Genomic DNA, 21,631 nt, shown 5'->3' with positions numbered 1-21,631 from the left:
CTGGTCTACAGTATGTCTCTGGTTTGATTGTGTGACTGTTTGTGCAACATGTGGCTTCCTTTTATGTTGTTTGTCATATGCAGTTATGTAACATTTTGAACTGGGACATTGAGGTTGACTGAATTGTTCTGTACTGTTGTGTGGACTCAGGGTTAAACATGCTGAACTGTGGTTGTTCTGCCCTCCATAAGCTTTCGGTAGCTTTGGGTTTTATATGTGGGGAAATACTGCCACCTAGTGGACAGTATTATTTACAAAGTCACGCAGGTTTAGTTTCTTTTTCATTGACAAGTTGACCTCAGTTAGAAGAGCACACGGATTCAGCCACTGCCGAAATTCCTCCTCGAAGAGCTACCTTTTCACGCGTGAGCTTTGGACATTATTAGTCTGCTAGTGTCTATCATTTGTTAGTACATTCAATGCCATGTAAATAATTAGGAATATACGATGAATATTAGTTTCTACATGCTCTATGATAATGTCACTTAGCTATGCTAGCTCTCGTGGTATCATGCTACCTGCTATGTACTGTGATATTATCTTCGTGAAATGTATGTATCCTTTGTTTCTGTTTGTTTTCAGTTTTACAAAAACGAATGTCCTGTATAAATACTTGCTTGGTGAACAAAGTAAACGGAAGAAAAACCAACACTTCTTGCCTCGCTTGAGTTCATCAACTTTATTTATTAGACGACAAATTGTTAGCTAGCTGTCTAGTTCTGCAAGCTAGAGAACGCAGCACGAGGACAGCATAGTCCACATGTTTACATCATGTTTCATGAAACGTGAAAAGTTAGACATGTCTAAGAGGTAAAGCCACAGATTTGTTTCCTTTATTGTTGTAATCTGTGCTTTAAATAAATCTGATTTCTTGTATGAAACAGATTGATTTATTGCTTGTGTTTGTTGAAAAATACATGAGAAGAGGACCTTGAAAAAATAATCGCATATTAAATCGCAATTGCAATATTGAGGAAAAAAATTGCAATTAGATTATTTTCCAAAATCGTTCAGCCCTACAACAGATCCCCACTCTCTTCCTGGAAAGGATTGCCCAGCTCCTTCAAAACTTGGGTCAGCTTCTTGACTTTCTCAAGGAAAACCCTTTGGGCTTGTGGTGTCTCATTGTGGTGGCTAGTTTGCTCTGCAGCCTCCTTGGCTTCAGATGCTGCCTCGTACTGTGCAACCAGGTGGCAGGCTGGAGGACCAGCTATCATCCTTCTCCTCAGTGCTGAGGGATCTTCAGTCATACCAACTGCTCTCCCGTCAGCTTTAATAACAGCATTTGACTGCTCATGAGCCTGGTCAATAGCCATTGCAGAGAACTCTCGCCTTGACTTGTGAACGACAAACTTTCCACTCGCAAACTCCTGGGCCAGCTGGGGATGTTTCTCTTTGAGGGTCACCATGTCTCGGAGATGGATGGGGAGCCAGCGTGCATAGTTAGTGTTGTTGTTGGCAAAGAAGTATGGGATGAGCTCAGTCATTGCTTGGCAGTACAGGTTGAAGTTGGCTTCCCTGAATGCTCGGATCAGTAGTTGGATCGACAGTTCCATGGACAGCACCAAACTCCAGAACTGAAACTGCGGACTTCGAAGCTTGTGACTATCACACCAAGCATCAAAGCATAGCACTTCCTCCGAGTTGTCAGCTGCCTCGGTGCAATAGTCATTGTAGGCTGCCTTCAACAGCTGGTAGAGACTGCATGCTGTTATCTGGTGGGCCTGGCGTGTCTTAGTGATGCTTGCTGCTGATAGGAAAGATTCTGCGGTCCCAGAGGAAGCCACCCCTGCCTCCACCAGGGCTCCTGTCCAACCACTCTCCTGTAGAAGTGTTCCAATTGACTTCAGTGCAGCCATCTCAATGTGTAGGCCTCCAAACAGTATGACAAACTTATCCTCACCATACTGCTCAGGCCAGTGCCACTGGATTTGCTTTGCCAATGCATAGATTGGCTGGTTGGCAGTCATGACAGGTATCTGACCTGGATTCAGGAAAGATAGTCTCTTTGACTTTGTCCATGACATGTCTGATGGTAGCAACCGAGTGGGCTGGGTCTCGCAAGAGAGGTAGCAGCGATGTTGTGCTAACCTCAGCTTCAGGGCTTCTCTTCTTGGAAGCATGGTGGGCTGGCCAAGGCATGTTCACTGCTCCATCTGTCTCTTCAGTTTCACTTCCTGTCTTGAGTTTCCCTCCTTTCCCTGATTGTGGGCCTTTCTCAATATGCGTTCTTGGGTGTACTTGTGCGCTCATGTTCTTGTTAAACGTCATCTCTTGCTGCCCCAAGTACTGTCCCAAACCCAAGTTTGCTTTCACCAAGAACGGATAAAGTTCCCGGATGTATTCCCGGAAATGTTCTCGACACGCCCATTTTACCAAGGATGCATCGGATGCTAACTTGTGTTAACTCGGCAGCGAATATATCCCAGCATTCATTTCGGCATTCAAGCGAGGAGCGGAAAATGACTCGACGCCATTGAACAACGGTATGGTTTTACTATTTTCGTATGCTATTTCATCACTACAAATTCACTGAGGCGAGAAATCAAGGGTTTAGATTTCAAATATTAGCAGTTTTACGAAAATCGATGGCGAATTCAAAATCTGCTTAAACGTTTTCGGAGTTGAGAAGCTCCACAATTGTGTATTGCGCAATACCAGCAAGTACGCATCGTCTCAAACCGCCAACAGCGCTCTGTGTGCTCGTCAAATTGCAAGTTCATTCTTCCAAGAACAACTCGCAAGAACGTTCTCCCCAAGTACACAAGTCCGTTCTTTGCATTCTTGGTATTGAGAAACGCCTGTGTCATTGTGTTCACCTGTTGCCCGTGTTTCTCCTCCCCTCTCCAGCTGTGTGTTGTTTTGTGATTAGCCTTGTGTATTTAGTCTTGGTTCCCCTTTTGTCTCTTGTTGGGTCGTCGTCATCCCCATGTTTGTCCCTGGGTCTCGTGGTCCAGTTCTGTTTGTTTCCCAGTCCTGTCTGCCTGTCTGGATTCCTCTCTGCTGCCCTCCTGTCTTTCTGGTTTGATTGAGTTTTTGTTTGCTACTTTTACTTTTGATGATCGTGTCTGCTCGCACCGTTTTTTGAGTTTTGTTGTTACAGCTTTTGTGAAATAAAGCTTGCCTTTTGTTAAACCCCTCTACCTGATTCCCCCTGTTTCGCTGCATTTGGGTCCTTCACTACAACCCTGACAACCAAAGAGAAAGAGGTGTCAGATCTGCCCATGTAACAAAGATCGCAAAGTCAACAATAGGTGTGGGAAATGCAATGTACCTGTGTGCAATGATCACAGCCAGAAACAGACAGTTTGTCTCAACTGCATACAGTGAGGAGACAAGAAGGCAAAACAGGATGTTCACATTTTTCTATTGCTGTTCTGGGTAATTTTCTTCTTTTTCAATTATCAATATGTTCAAAACGTTTTTAAAAAGTTTTTTCAAAATGTTAAAAAAGGTTAAGAAGTGAAAAATAAAAAAAAATTCAAACATGAAATCATTCTTGTGTGGTCCTAAATATAATACAAAATATTATACAAGTGATTATTCTTAACCAAAATGACAAAAATGGCATAAAAACACATTGATTCTAATATGGGTCATTTTTGACCCACTTATGGAAGAGTGTAGGGTCCAATCACTCGTCCATCTAAGGGTTAAAGTCTATGAATGTCACGTTATCTTCGTTCTGTGTTACATGAACAGCTAGTGGCTTAAAAGTGTTTGGTAATCCGCCTAATATCATGGCTATAGTCAGTCCATCGCTCATGGTCTCACCTGCATCTCTCTGGGCCGGAATGGTGTTCTCCGCCCTTATTAGGTAGTCCGTCACAGTCTCGTGTTCTGCCATTTGTAGCTTGGTCAAAGATGTGTATAGATTTATTATTCACGGCTTGCTTTTTCCAGAATAATTCCTTAATTGCTTTCAGAATTCTTAGAGCCTTCCTGCCATCCTCAGCGGCATCATGTCTGATCAGCGATAGGCTTGTATCATCTATCAGTCGTATTAACTCAGCATAGCAATCAGCATTCTTCTTTCTATCTTCAGCTAGTAGCTCCGGTGTATTGTTGGTGGGCTCATGTAAAATAGTCTCCTTTAATTTCAGGATATGTAAGCAGCCTAGGAATCTTGTTTCCCCAAGGTCATACTTATCTTCCGATCCATCACACACGAGCTGCGGTGACGAAACTCCCGTTGCTCTGCATGCCATCTTGCAAGCACGGCTTATTAGCTTGCTTTGCTATACTTTGTTAAGCTAGCTCGCTAGCCCTCGCGATACGTCGTGTTAAACTTCTTCCGACAACTCCATGTTGGTCCATATAGTTTGCAGAAGTTCAATACTTCGCGTTAAACTTCTTCCGAAAAAAAACCTACATTATATCGAACTTTCCCATAACCTGTTGAGCATGGCGGCACAATCTTCGTTTCACTCACGTTAGTGGAGGTTAAGCAAAGAGTCATTCCTTTTTCTTTAGCCTTCATCCAGGCATATTTATTTTAGGAATAGCCTACAGTCTGACACAGTCCTTCGACTACATCCCTCGTGTCTCACGCACTGATAATCACAGGTGACTGAACAGATAGAATTAGCGTGCACCCTGTAGTGACGTCACATATTACGTACCGTAATAACTGGAGTAAGGGCGCATCACAAAGTAAAACTCAACAGAGTTGCATCTACTAAGGTATTTTATATGACAAAAAACTAATAAGTAACGTATTGTCTGTAGGAAATGTATCAAACACATCATTGGTTTTAATTGCCTACTTATTTTTATAATAATACATTTTGAAGATTCCTTCTTATGGTGTTGAATATACACCTACACAATTCATACAGCAATCAACAATTTGTTTCTATGGTAATAATTGATATAAATTCTAATTCTCTCTGTCTTTTTTACTGGCTCACGACTGTGGAACAGCCTCCCAGAGGACCTGAGGGAGCAGAGAGCATTCATACTTTTAAGAGTAAACTCAAGTCCCACCTTTTTAATTTAGCTTTTAACTGAATTGTATTTTATTCGTCTTTGATTTATTTTTATTGTGTGTGTGTGTGTGTGTGTGTGTGTGTGTGTGTGTGTGTGTGTGTGTGTGTGTGTGTGTGTGTGTGTGTATGTGTGTATGTATGTATGTATGTATGTATGTATGTATGTATGTATGTATGTATGTATGTATGTATGTATGTATGTATAAACAGTATGTATGCATACATATATAAATGTGTATATATTTTTATTTTTTAATTGCAAAGCTATGTGTTAGACTGATTATTGACTGGGAAGGGGCAAATAGTATTGTTTGTATTTCTGAATTTTCTATGTGTCTGTAAAACACTTTGTGATACCACTGTGTATGGAAGGTGCTATATAAATAAAGCTTGATTTGATTATTTATAAAGTAATTTCAAGCTAGCAATTCACGCAAAGACATTTCTCCATGAAGCCAAGACCAAAAATCAATCTTTGTTGCCGGAGTAACAGTTTAAGTATATTGATTGTACTGATGTATACAACGTTTATTCTTGATTATGTCAGCGTCTGCTAGGAATATACCTCTATTATTACATGGATCTATCATAAAACCATCGAACACTGACCCTCTTACCCTGCTTATTCTTGTGGAGGAAACTGAAGGCGGAACCAGGAAATGACCTCTGGCTGATCCAATGACATCACAGCCTCAGCGTTCATTCACGAGTGTCTGAATGAGAGCAGCACCCTGACATTTTTTCAAGGATTTCGTGTGTTTTAATGGTCTCTGAGTCAAGCAAAGCTTGTTGTGGATTCGTGCAAGAACGGTGGGGCGAACCAGATCACCGACATGTCGGGGGAAGGAACTTCTTTGGTAGGTTTTAAGCAAACTAACCCGGTGCTTTGCGCCATGCCTGGAGAACCTTCAGTACTCGCTGTGGATGGCAAGCGCCATTTCCGTATGCTCCGTCATTTGGACAGCGGTGATTGGTTAATCCGTGTGTCTGTTCCAATGCTTAGTTTCTCATTGGACGAGAAAAAAGAGTTGTCAAACGTTGACACACGCGAGCTAGAAAAAGCTAATGAAAATGTTAGTTGAAGGGTTGAGTTTGAAATGATATATGTTTACCTCATATACGACCTTTTAGGGTAATAAACTAATATAACAGACTAGTAATATTTTGTCAACATTGCTTAAATAGCAAGCGGTAAACATTACCAATATATACAGTCGGTGTCCCTGTTTAATTTAGCAACACAGAATGTCAGAATGACACTCCAAAACATGGAGGTTAACTTCCATCAAGAGATACATTGGGAATAGCCAAATCAACCAACAGAAGTGTTTCGTTTGAACTGCTTTAGTAGTTTTATTACAATTTTAAGAAATGGGCAGCTGCGTCCGCCCACCCACGTTAAATGTTACGGCTTTTTTTGTATGTTTAGGTGCTATAAATGTAACTGAATGCATGCCGAAAGGATTAACCTACCAACTGCAGACATACATGGGTGAAGCAGCAAAATACCACATTGTAAAAACACTGTATTACAAGTAAATGTCCTAAATAGTGAGTATAACTATTCATTATTGAGCATCAATATAAAATATAAAGTAAATATATTCAGTTGATGTGCTGCGGACTATCTTAAACATTGTGCTGAAACTTTTTATAATAATCTGTATCATTGATGCATCCGTCCTATTCTTATGTCATTTATCATTTTTGGTTGGTTTGTAAAAATGGCATCTCATCAGTGACACCTTCAAATGTAATTCAACAGGAAGAAATCTGCAAGTCTTTGAATTACTCAGACAATAAAATGCATTATTTTTTGCTAACAATTAATTGATTATTCAACAGTTAACTGAATGTTTTTTGGATTAATGATTAGAAAACCAATTTTCTTTTTCAAATATAATATAGGCTACTTAGTTGTGGATGATGGTGTAGGCATTGCAATACTATTTGCAATACTCAAGTAAACAACAGATTCGTCAAATGTGTACTCGAACTGTATTTAAGTATTTCATTCCACTACTGCTAACAGCACAAACATCATTGTGTTTTTTTTATTTTTACAAAGTAACCTGACTCCTAGCAAACCAAAATTCGAAGTAATAACATTGGCTAAGGAACTCCAGTGAGACCAATGTTGAAGAAAAAAAATATATATAATGCTAGATCTAATTGGACACATTATCTCATATACAGTAATACATACAAAAATGTATCAATGATGTTACTCTACTACGATGTATTACAGTAAAAGATATGTTTTATTAACTGATGTTCATTGTACATTGATGTATTTGGAGTTATTTTATATTGTTACTTGATTCTGTGACACTTCTGTTCCATAAAGACTTTCATTAGTGTGGTTTCCAACACTTTGAGCTGTCAGCCATCAAAAGCTTTCAGACATTACAGTGATCAGAATAATTGAGAATATTCCCACATGATAGAGTTGAAAAAGTTGTCCTGCTCACTTTTAACTTTTCAGAGTTTAAAAAAGGGCCTCATTTTCTAAATTCAGCAAGAAACGACAGACTTGCACAATGTTGCTGTTTTTAAAGTATAATTTTTATATGCAGAGGGACCTTAATTGTTTTCGGTTACCATATCTACTATTATTTTGCACCAAAAAAGGGTGTTCACAAACAAAAGTCAAGGGATTTTAGTGACATTTTAAGAGTTTTAAGCTAAATTTGATGGTTATTAGGATAATATCATGACACGGAATTATCATAGCCTGGAAAATCATGACATTTAATTTTCATACTATCCCATGCCTACCAATAACAATTATTGACACAGTAAAACAGCTTTTTTATGACAGGCAAGGTGCTTTTTTATTTAGTTTCCTCAAAGAAACGGCAACGACAACTGTGCTTTATATGTTGAATGATTTACCATCAATTTATCTGTCTTATTCTATGGCAGCTAGCTGTTTTATTTTCAATCAAAAATAATGCCTTGCCAAAAGTCTGTAACCAAAGTTGCTCGAAAACCCTGTGACCACACCTCATATTCAAACCCTCCTCTGCGGCCCCTCCCTGCCTTTAATAACGAACTCAATGAATCAGCACTTATCTTTTGGAACCAGAGATATCTGGGGTGGAGGTCCTGAAGGAGGAGGGACGGGTGGGGGGGGTGTCCGGTTAAAAAGACCACTGTATCTAGACAAGAGACTATATGACCTCAGCTCATCTCCTTACCGAGACACAGCAGGCAGCCTCAGCCTCGCAGACACACAATAGCCTCCACAGTGCAAGGCAACAGAAGCATGGAGCAAGGACCTTACAAGTACATAAGGGTGAGGCCGGCGGAGAAAATGTATCAGTACAATTAGAAAACTAGTTCTAGACGAGGTTGATAATGTGTTGGGATGATCATATCTTTAAGGGATTTGGCAGAAAGTAAGTTTAAACCATTCCTTTTTTGTCCCGGCAGGATGGAAATGGCAAGGTTAGTCGTGTCATTCGGATTGGAACCCGCAAGAGCCAGGTACAGTACTGAGTAATTGGACCACAACTTAACCTTGATTGCTTTTTTTGTTTTGTTTTATATATATTTAAAAAAGACAGCGGCTTTCGCATCAGTGCATATTTAAACGTTTGAACATAAGTCATTATGTCAGTTAAATGTGAGTTATCTGATGTAAAGATACTGCAGAGCAAGAACTCTGGAGCTCCTCCCGCAGAGATAATGTAGCTCAGGCTCAACAATGTCTTTTTAAGATAACTCCTCTTCCTCCTCCAGTCCATTTAATGATTTGACCGTCACTGTGGAGGGCTATTTGCAATATATCAACCAACTTATTCTTTTATCCCAGTTGGCTCGCATCCAGACTGACAGCGTGGCAGACAAGTTGAAGGAGCTGTACCCTGAACTAAACCTGGAAATAGGTAAAAACCCTGCCTTTATTTTATAACACATGATCCTGTATAGTTGTCTGCAAATGTGGGTTGTTTTAATGATTGTAATTATATTTATATAATAATGTTTGCACTTGTATCACCGCAAGGGGTTAGACTCTGTAGAGACAAGATAAGATTTGTTCCCAGCTAATCTTGCTCACTCCTGGATCCATCTGCTTAAAAAAAGTTATGCCCATTGGTGCAATTCCCTATTATCAGGCTGTTCCAGCAAAGCCCTTCAAAGTGATTCAAAATGCTGTATTAACAAGGAAAAAGGATCATATCAATCCCATAGTAGCAGATCTACACTGGCTCCCAGTAAAGTTCAGAATTTGATCCAAAATTCTTAATGGTCAGGCTCAATCCTACTTTACAGAGCTCATAATCAGCAACCAGCTTTCTGTTAGGGAGGAAGAGAGCATCTCCACATTGAAGAGTAGGCTAAAGTCTAGGAATACAGTTAGGGCTGTTTAAGGCTTCCCTAGAACATCCTCCGGTGTCATATATTTGTTGGTATTTTATTTTGTTTTACTCTTTACTTGTATTTTACATTCCAACCTGTAATTTAAATATATTTTGTAATTTGATTATATCTTTTTACACTGTCATTCATGTTTGGTGATCTGTGAAGCCCCCGAGTTGTATGTGTTTTGTGATATTGGGCTATATATATCAAATCAAATCAAATGTCATGCACTATTTTGATTTCAAAAATCAATTTTATTGACTGTTTTATATCATCATTGACTGCTTACTTGTCACTCCTCTTTTAGCGATCAACAACTGCTTCAGTATTAAAAAGCATTTCCTTCAATCAGCTAGGCTAAACCTTTGCTGATGTTATGATCCCCTAAAATCTCATTCATATATATTCATTCTATTGCCTGAAAAGTTGTGAGAGGCCTGTGGACATGTGTTTAATGAGACAATACTAGTGTTTCTGTTATATCTGGTTAATCAAATGTCTTTCTCTCTTCCAGTTGCCATGTCAACGATAGGAGACAAAATCCTCGACACAGCTTTATCAAAGGTGAGGCTTTACATCTGCACACAGAAAATTCAAATCTACGTTTACATAAAGTTCATGATAGACTTTTATATAAATGTATTTCTTCTCTACTCACCATTGCAGGATTAGTAATTTATGATATATTGGGAGACACCACGGGTGAATAGGGTCAAAAATGATACTAATAGATATTACTAAAAAACGAACTTGCCTTTTATTTGATTAGATATTTGCATAGATTTCCAGTAAAAAAAAATGATAACTTGCTTAAAACAAGGTTAAAAATGTTTGGTTCATTGTCTTTGCCATTTAAGATTCAAATGATTTTTTACTGGATATTTATTAGGACTACAAATACACAAAGACAAATTACTTTTAAAGACATGTAATGGAAGCAAAATAAATTCTCAAAATTGACCAGCACATGAAAACAATGCTTTTGCCTATAGCGTCCCATGTTAACGCTTGATTACATACTGTACTTGTGAATTGAAGGAAATTTGCTATCATGTCCTTAGAGTAGATGTTTTTTTTTTTAATGCAACGGGCAACAATGTACCCTAAATCCCTCTCTGTTTGTGTTTCCTCTCAATGCAGATTGGAGAAAAGAGTCTGTTCACCAAAGAGTTGGAGAATGCTCTGGAGAGGAATGAGTGAGTGTTAGCACTGTCATCTGTGGCTGACACACACTGGCTGCACACCATTGTTTTACCGTCCAACACCAAGCAGTAGAGCTCAGTGACAGGATCACTTGTGAGACATAGCATTGAAGCTGTCAGTGACAAGTACTTAGTGTCAATAGAAAGCTTCAGGTATACAGTAGATGAGAGTCACGTCATGTCCCTCCCCTTTTTGGGTTACACATTCGCTGTCATTGGGCTGGAGGTAAATACAGATTCTGAGGTCCTTGCCAGTCGGTTAAAAACTATTAAGAATACAGTTAATCATTTTAACTGAATGGAGTCTAAATATGATTGTCAGTCAGGAAAACAATCACACGATGATGTCCATATATGGTTAAATAAATCAATAGGGTATCCATGTCACTGAAACTTGGATTTCCGTGGCTTGTCAGTGCTTTATATTTCAATGCAGCATCTATCAGGAATCCATAAGAGCATCCACTGTATGCTTCACATGCAGGAAAACTCTTTGATTTCCCCCCTCGCCTCAGATGTAGCAGCTGCTGTGAACATGTTAAACATTCCAAAAACTAAATGGCTGTATTCTACCATGAGACATAAAGGGCCTGTATATGATGTAATGTGCCTGTTCTCTGCCCCACAGGGTGGACCTGGTTGTTCACTCCCTGAAAGACCTCCCCACCACCCTGCCTGCAGGATTCACCATCGGGGCCGTGCTCAAGTAGGTGCTCTCACAGTGATGTGTATTAAATCTGTATAATCAGAACCAAAATACTTAATTTATGTATTGTTCCATTTGATTAATAGAAAATGAATAATTTAAAAAGATGGACATTGTTCACAAAATATGACATAGATTTAACTTTGGCTTTCTATCCCTTGTTTTATATATTCATTATTTGTCTATTTTGCCTTTCCTTCCCAGTTTGTTTGTGAACGGTGCTATACGAATGAAGTAAATCATTTGCTATAGTTTTTGTGAAGGGAAATCATAACAAGCAGATTAATTAGAATCAAAGAAGCGTGGAGAGAGTCCAACGTGATGGTTTAAGGATCTTGTACAAGGAAAAGAGAGGATACAGAGATGCAGTCACATTGCATGCTGCCATCGATTCTGAAGCACAGCCATTTTTTCTCCAGATGGTCTTTACGACCCCTCAAAGCGCTTTACAAACAAGTCATTCACCCCCCTTTGCTCTAGGAACTAACATTCATACACATTCATTAAGTATCTTGCCCTAGGATACATCGGGCTGGGATCGAACACACAACATTCTGGTTGAAAGTCAGCCGCACTTCCTTGCTGCCACAGCCGCCTATACTTTTAGCCATAAACTTCTTTATCTAAAGATGAGTCATTTCAATGAGAGAGAAATTCCCTCATTGTGTAAACATTTCAACATTTTCTGAAAGCATCAATGGTCAACCCTACAATATCATCTCTATATCTATATCAGATATCAAAGTATTATTCAGCGATATTGTGATTTTCTCCATATCGTCCAGCCTGACTGGAATAAGAGCTCTGCCTCAGCACATATAAAATATAACATATTTTCAACCCTTTCAATCTCATTGTGTTGTTATTGGATCAGCTGTAACCATTCACTGTCCTTTGCTTACTGTTGATTTCAGGAGGGAAAACCCCCATGATGCAGTAGTGCTACACCCCAAACATGTTGGCAAAACTCTTGACACTCTGCCAGACAACAGGTACAGCCCAATTAAATGTGTATTTCATTCATATCTGAAGTATGGAAAGCTCATCTTCATCCTGTGGGTTTGTGTAGTGTGATCGGCACCAGCTCACTGCGCCGCGCCGCCCAGCTGAAGAAGAGGTTCCCACACCTGGAGTTCAAAGATATTGTATCCTTTCTCGGAAGCAATGTTAGAACATGATAACTGAGAATTTGATTCCATTCACTGCACTTTGCCCGTCTTTAGCTTAAGTATGAGTCTCAGAAGTGTTGTCCTTAGCTGTGTTCTCTAGCGTGGGAACCTGAACACGCGTCTGAAGAAGCTGGATGAGAAGGACGACTACGCCGCCATCATCCTGGCGGCGGCCGGCCTCCGGAGAATGGGCTGGGACAACCGCATCAGCCAGGTAACACTTCATCTTCTCAAGCCCTCCCTGTGAAGTCGCTCTGTGTCACCATTTGTCATTGGGTTGTATGAGGTTCTGATCTGTAGATGGTGGGGAGTTTTAACAAAGTATTATTGGTGCAATAATGGTGTAATATTGGTGTAATAGGGGATGTTTTAAGGTGTATTATGGGTGTTATTTAGAAAATAGCAATCTTCATTTTCCCAAAAATGTATATGATTGTCCACTTAAGTGTTAACAGTCAACCTTTCTGATTTTGACACGTTAGATCCTGGGTCCTGAAGACTGTATGTACGCTGTTGGACAGGTAAGTACAACATAAAAATATAAATATAAAATTAAAAAAGCTAAACAATTGCTAATAATGCCACACGACATCCATGTGTTTTTGAGGGTTATAACTCATGTGTTTGTTGTCAGGGGGCTCTGGCAGTGGAGGTTCGAGCCAGAGATTTAGACATCCTGGAGAATGTGTCGGTTCTCCATCACCCGGAAACTGTGCTGCGCTGCATCACTGAGAGAGCTTTCCTCAGACACCTGGTACACACACTCAGACTCTCATACACACACACACACACACACACACACACACACACACACACACACACACACACACACACACACACACACACACACACACACACATATTGAATAATTGTATGAAAATGGCAATCTCCATGTATTCAATTTACCTGTCATTTTTAGGAGGGTGGGTGCAGTGTTCCGGTGGCAGTAAACACTGAGGTGAAAGACTCTCAGGTAAGAACACTAGGTAGAGGCACACATAAACACATTTGGATATTATAGCATAGAAAAATGCTGGCAGATTTATAACTAACAATTCTTAGTCATTATTGAAACAATGGATTCTTAACTTTAGACAGAAATAGACAAATCAGTCTTCTAATTTCTACTTAGCAACAGCTGATATTCTCACTGGCAGATATTAGCTAGCCTAGCTATAGCTAGGTTGCTCATTTAATGTTAATTAAACACGAGTTAGCTAAAAACGCTTTCTCCTGCTGGCTTTTTAATGTTTCTAGCTGAGTTGTTTTAGATGCAAACCCTGCGAAAGTTTTACAATCTAGACTTCATGGCCACGAACATGATATCATGTCAAAGGCTAAAGCTAACTGGTACCAGGTACAAAGTTAGCATCTTCACTAGACGTACAAGACAAAAGATAAGAAGAAAAATTAAGTATTAATCTCATATTCCAGTTCAGAGCTGTACAAGTTAAGAGTTCGTATCATAAGTATAAAGAAAATGTAAAATGAGACTGAATTTGTGTTATGCTAATCCTTGTAAGAATGCTACGATAGAAAAACGTACTTAGACACAGATATTAAAATGATGCTTTACTCAGGCAATCTGCTTTGCAAAATAAATGGGGGTATGAAAAAGTGCTTTAACTGAGGAGTTAGGCCTGTAAGTTGTTAAAAGTTTAAGACAGAGTTGCTAATGATAGCCGAAATATGCTGACATTAAACTGAGAAGTCTTGACATAGTGGGATCTAAGCACCAGCACTTTTGTGAGTGAATAGCCTACTTGCATCATTGTTCCAGTCAATGCAACCTGTAAACTTGCAGAATGTTGTCTGATGTTTAAGGTCAAACTGTATGGTGTTTTTGCAGCTCTACCTGACGGGGGCAGTGTACAGCCTGGATGGCTCAGACAGTCTGAAGGAAACCATGCAGACAAGCATCGCTGCTGATGACAAGGTAACAGCTTGATGTCCACTGTGTTTTTTTTCTTCTCACTTGCGTGTCCGTCACCATACCATATAGCAAACCTTCCGTTGGTATTGTTTATGTGACAGAGCGTAGACGAGGAAGTGGACGAGCGTGTGCAGCGTGTCGGAGTGACAGCCAGCAAGATCTCCGGTGCGGCCCAGGACCGGGCTGAGAAGCTGGGGATAGACCTTGCCAACCTTCTGCTGAGCAAAGGAGCCAAGGAGATCCTGACGGTGGCCCGGCAGCTCAACGATGCCAGATAATCCCGCCCCTCCCGGGAGGTCAAGGCTCTGGAGGAGATTGGGTGCAGTGTGTCACAGCCAAGTAAAATCTTGAATTCCTTTTTTTTTTTTGCTACACATTTTGACATTGCGCAAGAAAACAAACAACTATGCTGCATTGGGTGTGCTAAATCAAGAAAATATTAAGGATTTTAAACACTACTTGGACTACGGTCAGGCTTAGTTTGTCATTATCAGTTTGTTAAGAGTCACTCTTGGTCCAAGCCTTTTACATGAATACCTCATGGAACCATCACCTGAGCCATTTAGAACCCGCCTTAACACAAAATGACCCTCCAACATCGTCCTCAGCACTACAGTACCATCATTGGCTGATATCCTTACAATAAAATTCCTTTTTTAAAGCATGTTAGAATCAGTATATTAAAATGGTACGCCATGAGAATTAAACGTTTTCAAACTATTTTTCCCAACACAACCAATCAGTGTCCATTAGACTTCCTGTTTGGCTTTTACATTCTCCTTTGGAAAGGCTCGCTTTGATGGTACCAAAGATTCCAGGGATGTGTGCACATTTTTTCCAATCGCAGTAGGCCTACGCTGCACTGAAAATGAGCCTCATTTAGTGTGAAAGTTGAGAAATGTAAATACAAATGTGAATTCAGTCCTAGAACAAGAGTATTTTTTTCTAGAAGCTTCACCTTTTTCCATCCAAATCACGTTGAATGCAACATTGTCAGCTAAGGAGGCTTTTTTAGAGCGTGCTCGTTCCCGTTTTTACAGAGAGAGAATATATTTAATACAAATGATGAGAAGCTTGTGGGAGGATTTTATTTTACTCTGTTGTAAAATACTGGAGCAATAACTGCTACTTTTTTTGTGCACTGGGCTGTTATACTGCAAAAGATTGTCCTGTTCATGATGTGCTGATGTTAGGCTTATGATACTTAAATATGGTGTAAATGCTACATTTGTGTGTAAAGTAGTGTAATCGACTTTTTAAAGGTAACGGACACATAAGTAAAGTGGCCAACCAAACCTTATTTAACTGAAAATACTAAAGGCTATTTCTTCACATTTATAAATGTTTACGGCTGCAACTAGTCATCATTTTGCTCTAATTCTTGCAACAAACACGTTATTGGTTAAAACTAATATTTTAAAAATAACGCTTAGGTCTGCCTTCTGTATTTCATAATCATACCATCTTTTTCATTTAATTACAAGATAAAGAACTTGTCGTCATGAGACCATATTCTTGTAATTATGACTTCTGTAATCGTATTACATTACAAAATCCATATCTATTATGTGATTTAAATCTTGTAATAATGAAATATGGAACACAGTAATCTCATATGTCAAAATCTCAACTTTTTTTTTTAACATTTTCTCAAATGTTGAGATGTGGATGTCCTACTGAGAATCTCTCATGAAGATATACAGAAGTCATAATAACAACAATATTTACTCTGGTGAATGTAATGCAAATGAACAAGGAAATGAATGAAAACACATTTGTATTTGCTGTAATGCAAGATGCTGTACTCCTCATATCAAAAGTGTTTCCAAAAGCTAAATATTTTCAGCCTTGAAGACATGAATCACTTGCTTATTATTTAAAATGTCCTGAATAACATTTGTTGTTAGTTTCTATCAAAGTGCCATCTTTTCAAATGTCTTTCTGCTCATATGCCTTACATTTACAATGCCTGTTTTCCTTCATTCTGCATCAGTATACACACTTTACAGTTTGTGTGATGTCATATCGTATTCCTTTTATATTTCTTTATTGTATATTAAACTTAATTTAAACCTCCTGAGACAATGTTAGCCATATTTGTTTTTCAGCTTTAATTCCTGTGTGAATTATATAGAATGTTCTGTATTTAGTTTCTTTACCACAGTATTCGTTGTTGCATCAAACTTGTAATTTGTTGCCAGTTATGGTAACATCATGTCAAATAAAATCACTGATTTCAAGAATCAAATGTCAATAAAGCTATGTGTGTTAAACCTGTCAATGATTTTGCTGTTTATTATAATTAAGTGTATATCAGCCGAGAGCTCAGACTTTTTATGCTGATGATTTACGTTACTTTTCTTTCTCACCTTTATACTGAACACTACAGTCTACAGTGAATTTAAAACACTTCTAACAATTCACTCAGTGGGGGACAGGAATATGTGAGAGGGAGTCCAATTACATTTTACAGAAATACTTCCTTTAGTTTTTGAGACATCACTTGAAAATGTCAAGTGATGGTGCTATGTGAAGGGGATCCCCTAATCTCTGTAAGTACACATGTTCTAGAAATGTCGAGGAACTTGATGACAGATGGAAATGTGACCTACAGGTGGCACTAAAAGACAAATCACATGATCTCTAAATTAGAGCTGGGCAATAATGACATTTTTTAAAATTGCGATTAACTGCACGATTACTGTGATTAATCACATTGTTATACAAAATAATTCAATAATGAATTAAAGTAGTGTATTGCACACTTTATTTTAATAGTACTATATAAACAAAAGTGCAACAGTTGGTTTGCAAACATTTTACTCAAATAAGGTGCTTTTTTACAAAAAAGTTTGAATTTGAGTTTCATATCCGTGTGTGAACCTGTACTGTTTTTCCTCTTCTCTGTTGCTGCATAAACACTTGAATTTCCCCATGGGGATTCATAAAGGTACATCTTATCTTTTTAACAACAGTATTCCCTCTACACAGAAGCAGTTAAAATATTCTTGTACATCTCAACTTCACTATTAATTAATATAATCAAATCAATTATAAAACCAAAGCTATTTGCCACTGCCAAGGGATTACGTTTAATCTAATATTTTATAGAAAACCAAGTTACCCTCAGAGTCCAGTGATACGAAAATTAAACTCTGCAGTGGTTACAAATAACTGGTTCTATCTCAAAACTCCGGGAAGAGATTTTGATTGTCCATGTAAGAGTTCTGTACCTTTCTCCATGTTTCTGTCCCCGCTAGTTTTTTTCTTCTTTGGTTCATGTGAGCGCTGCAGCAGTCTGCTCTCATTGGTTGAGACACGTAATGACGCCCATCCTAAGCCAATACTGATCAACATCCCACCCCTACTTTGACCCCTGGTTTGTCTGTATGTGTATTCAGAGCCAGTGGGCAACGGACTTTCAAAATAATAATAAAAAAACGGCTAAGCCAGCCCTACCCAACTAAACAAAACTTCATGCTAATCAATTCAATGCAATGAGTAAGATTTTAGCCTGGACCAAAGAGAAGGACCAACTAAACCAGCAGCGCCATCTCCGTAGTTTGAAATTCCACTTACAAGATGTAGAAAACATGATGCAACATTTTATTTTATTGTTAGGATGGTACGAGTTGAGCAGTGTCTTTCTCGTTAACCGCAAAAACACAGCAGCTTTTCCTCATCATGTCCACTCATCCAGTCAAACTGCAGCCTTCCGTACTGAGTCTTCCCCCTGAGATTGGAAGTGAAGAAGCTCTGCTGGGAGTTCATTGGGATCACAAAGTGGTCCTTAAAGGAGGCAGGCTCTCGGGTGTCTTTCATCTGAACCTCCTGCACCACCCTCTGATGTGCTTCTGCCTGGCCAAGCTGCAGTGATGGGATGGTTTCAGCGGGTTGTCTGGCGTTGGAAAACTTGACTGGATGCCCTCTAGCGGCTAACCTTGCTCCCCGTTGAGAACAGAAACCTTGGAGAACAATACCTTTGTACAGGTTCTTCCTCCAGTCAGGCATGGAAATGTTGCCCTTTTGGTCTTTGGTGGGAAGGATAGTTTGTGCAAATTGTGGTGATAAATCGGAAAACAGTTGGTCGCTCGGCCATTCAAGACCGCTAACACTTGTGGGCTGAGTTGGAATAGTGGAGATCTTAGACCGAAGATCAGGACGGCGATACAGTCCACCGTTCAGATGCAGCCCGCCAGTATTAGTCTGAACTTGGGAGTAGGCACCCTTAGAAGCAGGAAAGCGTTCTGTTTTTGTGGAACACTTTCCAGGGTGTGACAAGTTTTTGGTGCCATACCTTTTCATCTTGTAGATTTCTAAGACTTTTCGATCAAGGCGTACCTGTGCTATGTCTCTGATGTTTTTACATTTGCTGGCCAATGGGAGGAAGCATTCCCTCATTGGTGGACATACAGAAGGCCAAAGGTCTGGTTGTGGTAGAGGATCCTCTGGTGATGGTGGGGGAGGCTTAGGTGGGTAAGGAGTCAAGTTTTGAGGCTCGGTAGGTGATTTGTAGGTTAGTTTTGTGGTTATCCTCGATGCTGTAAGTATCAATCAGAGTTAATGATGGTCTGGTTTGCTTGTAAGGTCAGGATATCTCTAAAATCACATGGACTTCCTGCTTAACAACAACTCTGTTCTTGCATGAGGCCAAATGTCTTCCCACATCAAATGAATACAGTATGTTCTTTTGCAGACAGTAACCTTGCTTTGAGATGACAACAACTGGATACACCACAGCACTTTTTGCAGACACCATAGGACTCATCACAGAAGGTTCTGGAAGCTTCAGGGTTCCTGTTGGTCCTTAAAGAAATCTTAATTCAGTTATATGACATTTAGGACAAAAAGGTTCATGAATATATAGATCTTTATATTATTTTCTTACCCTAGTAGATTAATTGCTGTTAAATAGGCTACATATGTATTGTTAAACTTAAAACATGCGAAAATAACCAAGTAGGGTGGTTTGTTCGAGGTTATCCTGGATTCTGTAAGTATGGAAAGGAACATGGAACACAAAAAATGTAAACTTATGAGTGGTGATCTAAATACTGTAAGAAGCAATGGGCATCAGGCAAGAACATTTAAGGATTCCTTTCCTAAACCTATCTTCACCTACCTTTTTCTGCAAGGTTTGTTTGGACGAGTGTCTCATGTTAGACTCAGCACAACTATACCTCCATGAGTCTACAGCAATGCTAGTGTCGCATTAAGACCATAGCTGTTGTGGATTTCATTAGCTATGATAGTATTTGGTCACAATTCAAAGTACTGGAATGATAAATCGATCCTCAGACAGTAACCTTGCTTTGAGATGACAGCAACTGGAGACACCACAGGACTCATCACGGAAGATTCTGGAAGCTGCAGGGCTTCTGTTGGTCCTTAAAGAAATCTTAAATTCAGTCGTATGACATTTAGGACAAAAAGGTTCCTAAATATACAAGTCTTAAAATGAATGCTGTGTTAACTTCAACTTATAAAGAGGGTTCTTGAAATCATTTTCTTACCCTAGTAGATTAATTGCTGTTATATAGGCTTCTTATGTATTGTTAAAGCATATGAAAATAATCATCCCAAATGCCATATTAGCATAAATTGCTGGTACCTTTGGAAATGAAGCTGGATAGTTTCTCTCTGACAGGCACAGAAACATATTGGTGGGGAGCTTTGATGGTTTCTTGAGGCTTGATGCCTTCTCGTTTCTCTCCCAGTTGTTTAGGTCCATTGTCATGACAAGTAAGTCTAGAAGAAAAAGGTTTGCTTAAAGCTGTCTTTTCTAAATTGCATGAGAAATAGCAATTCTCATTTATTGTAACACTTACAGGGAGTTCTCCACAGTGTTTCTTGAATTGTATGTTGAACTGACTTCTTGCCTCTGAGGCTGGTTCTGCAATGTAGTCTGGATGTCGTAAGTGGGCTTCAGAAGTTCAAACCCATCCTTTTTGTCTCCTTCCCTTTCTTTATTCTCATCCGCCATTTCCTTTCTCTCTACCTTGCCTTTCTCATTTCCCTTATCTTCCTTTTCTTTCCCCCTCCTTTTCACATAATCTGTCTTTATTTCCTCTTCCTCTTCCTCCTCATCGTCTGCCAACCAGAACACTCTTGTGCTTACATCCTCCTGATCATATGTTGTGCAGTGCTGAACACTATAACATATATCATCCGAATAGCCCTTCATGGTAAGAGCCTTTCCCTTCCTCCCCCAGCTCCGGATCACAGAGTTAGGGATGTATCCATCTGGAGCTATGGGCCACCTCAGAGGCTCCATGTTCACATCAACAGTTTCCGACATGATGTGATATTTGGCCCTCTTCACATGTTGGGACATCAGAATCTTGCACCAGTGTTGCCCAACATCAAGCTGTAACTGCATAAGAGTGAGATGTCAAAGAGGAAAGTACGGATTGATATGTCTGAAAATACGTTTCCTGTTTTACAGAGTTGGCCACCTCTCTCATGTACGTTGAATATGAGGCTAAGGCCTGAAGATGGTTAGCGTAGCTTAGCATAAAGACTGGAAACAAATGAAAACCGCTAGCGTGGCCTTGCCCAAAGATAACAGAATTTGAAATGACCTTTCAAGAACACTTAAACACGTCAACCAAGTTGGAAAAAAATTAAAACATTAAGAGACTACAAAGAAACATGGAAAGACCACGAAAAAAAGACTACAAAAACACTAAGGAACAACAAAGAAATGGGAAACCGCTTCCATAAAGACCACTAAAAGCTTCATGACTATGAAAATGAGCAAAATATCAACAACAATCACTGAAGTACTACAAAGAGACATAAAAATGACCACAAATACATCTAACTACAAAAAGACAAAACTAGCTTTTTCCAGTCTTGGGTGCTAAGGCTAAGCTAACCGACTGCTAGCTCCAGCTTTAAATTTACCAAACCAACTTGACCAACTGTGCTCTCATTTAATAATTGTTGATAAAAAGATTACGTTTATTTCTAAAAATGTACTATTGGGTTGATGAAAGGATTAAAAATTAGCTACATGCTACTTTTGTGCTTCCTTCCTTTGAATAAGAAACACAATTGCCAGGAGCTATCATATCAGCCAGAGTTGTAACTCACCAGGATGACCTTCTTTCCTCCTTTTTTTTTATTCACCTACTTTTTAGCAAGTGCTTTCTGCTGGCTTTTATTTCCTGCTGTCAGCTTAGTTTAACGGGAGAGCCCCCCGCTTAACTTCTGCTGTGATTCATTCATTGTTCAAATGTAAACATTTCAATTGGAATTTTAAC

General features: G+C 39.3%; 2 protein-coding genes across 4 annotated transcripts; one reads left to right on the top strand and one right to left on the bottom strand.

The window, feature by feature from the left end:
• Positions 1-5,242: 5,242 nt before the first annotated feature.
• LOC134880520 (porphobilinogen deaminase-like) lies at positions 5,243-16,647 on the top strand. Of its 2 annotated transcripts, none has more exons than XM_063907477.1 (14): positions 5,243-5,845; positions 8,424-8,477; positions 8,806-8,878; positions 9,871-9,920; positions 10,497-10,552; positions 11,187-11,264; positions 12,179-12,256; positions 12,334-12,409; positions 12,534-12,647; positions 12,916-12,954; positions 13,068-13,187; positions 13,353-13,406; positions 14,283-14,369; positions 14,468-16,647. In XM_063907477.1, the coding sequence occupies exons 1-14, from the start codon at positions 5,822-5,824 to the stop codon at positions 14,642-14,644; spliced, it is 1,080 nt and encodes a 359-aa protein (XP_063763547.1). In that variant the 5' UTR covers positions 5,243-5,821; the 3' UTR covers positions 14,645-16,647. The 2 variants fall into 2 exon arrangements, with proteins under 2 accessions (XP_063763547.1, XP_063763546.1); XM_063907476.1 differs by lacking the exon at positions 5,243-5,845 and adding an exon at positions 8,181-8,286.
• A 991-nt stretch (positions 16,648-17,638) lies between these two features.
• Positions 17,639-21,620, bottom strand: LOC134880645 (uncharacterized). Of its 2 annotated transcripts, none has more exons than XM_063907652.1 (6): positions 21,462-21,620; positions 20,195-20,739; positions 19,978-20,114; positions 19,673-19,753; positions 19,071-19,172; positions 17,639-18,907 (listed from the first exon to the last, which is right to left on the bottom strand). In XM_063907652.1, exons 2-6 carry the CDS (start codon positions 20,698-20,700, stop codon positions 18,018-18,020), a joined length of 1,716 nt encoding a protein of 571 aa, XP_063763722.1. In that variant the 5' UTR covers positions 20,701-20,739; positions 21,462-21,620; the 3' UTR covers positions 17,639-18,017. The 2 variants fall into 2 exon arrangements, with proteins under 2 accessions (XP_063763722.1, XP_063763723.1); XM_063907653.1 differs by having other exon boundaries at positions 19,071-19,163.
• Between the last annotated feature and the right edge of the window lie 11 nt (positions 21,621-21,631).

The sequence above is a fragment of the Eleginops maclovinus genome, chromosome 18 (assembly GCF_036324505.1).
Source record: "Eleginops maclovinus isolate JMC-PN-2008 ecotype Puerto Natales chromosome 18, JC_Emac_rtc_rv5, whole genome shotgun sequence".
NCBI lineage: Eukaryota > Metazoa > Chordata > Actinopteri > Perciformes > Eleginopidae > Eleginops > Eleginops maclovinus.
Note: the sequence above shows the minus strand (reverse complement) of the source record. Positions and strands in the feature narration are given on the sequence as shown.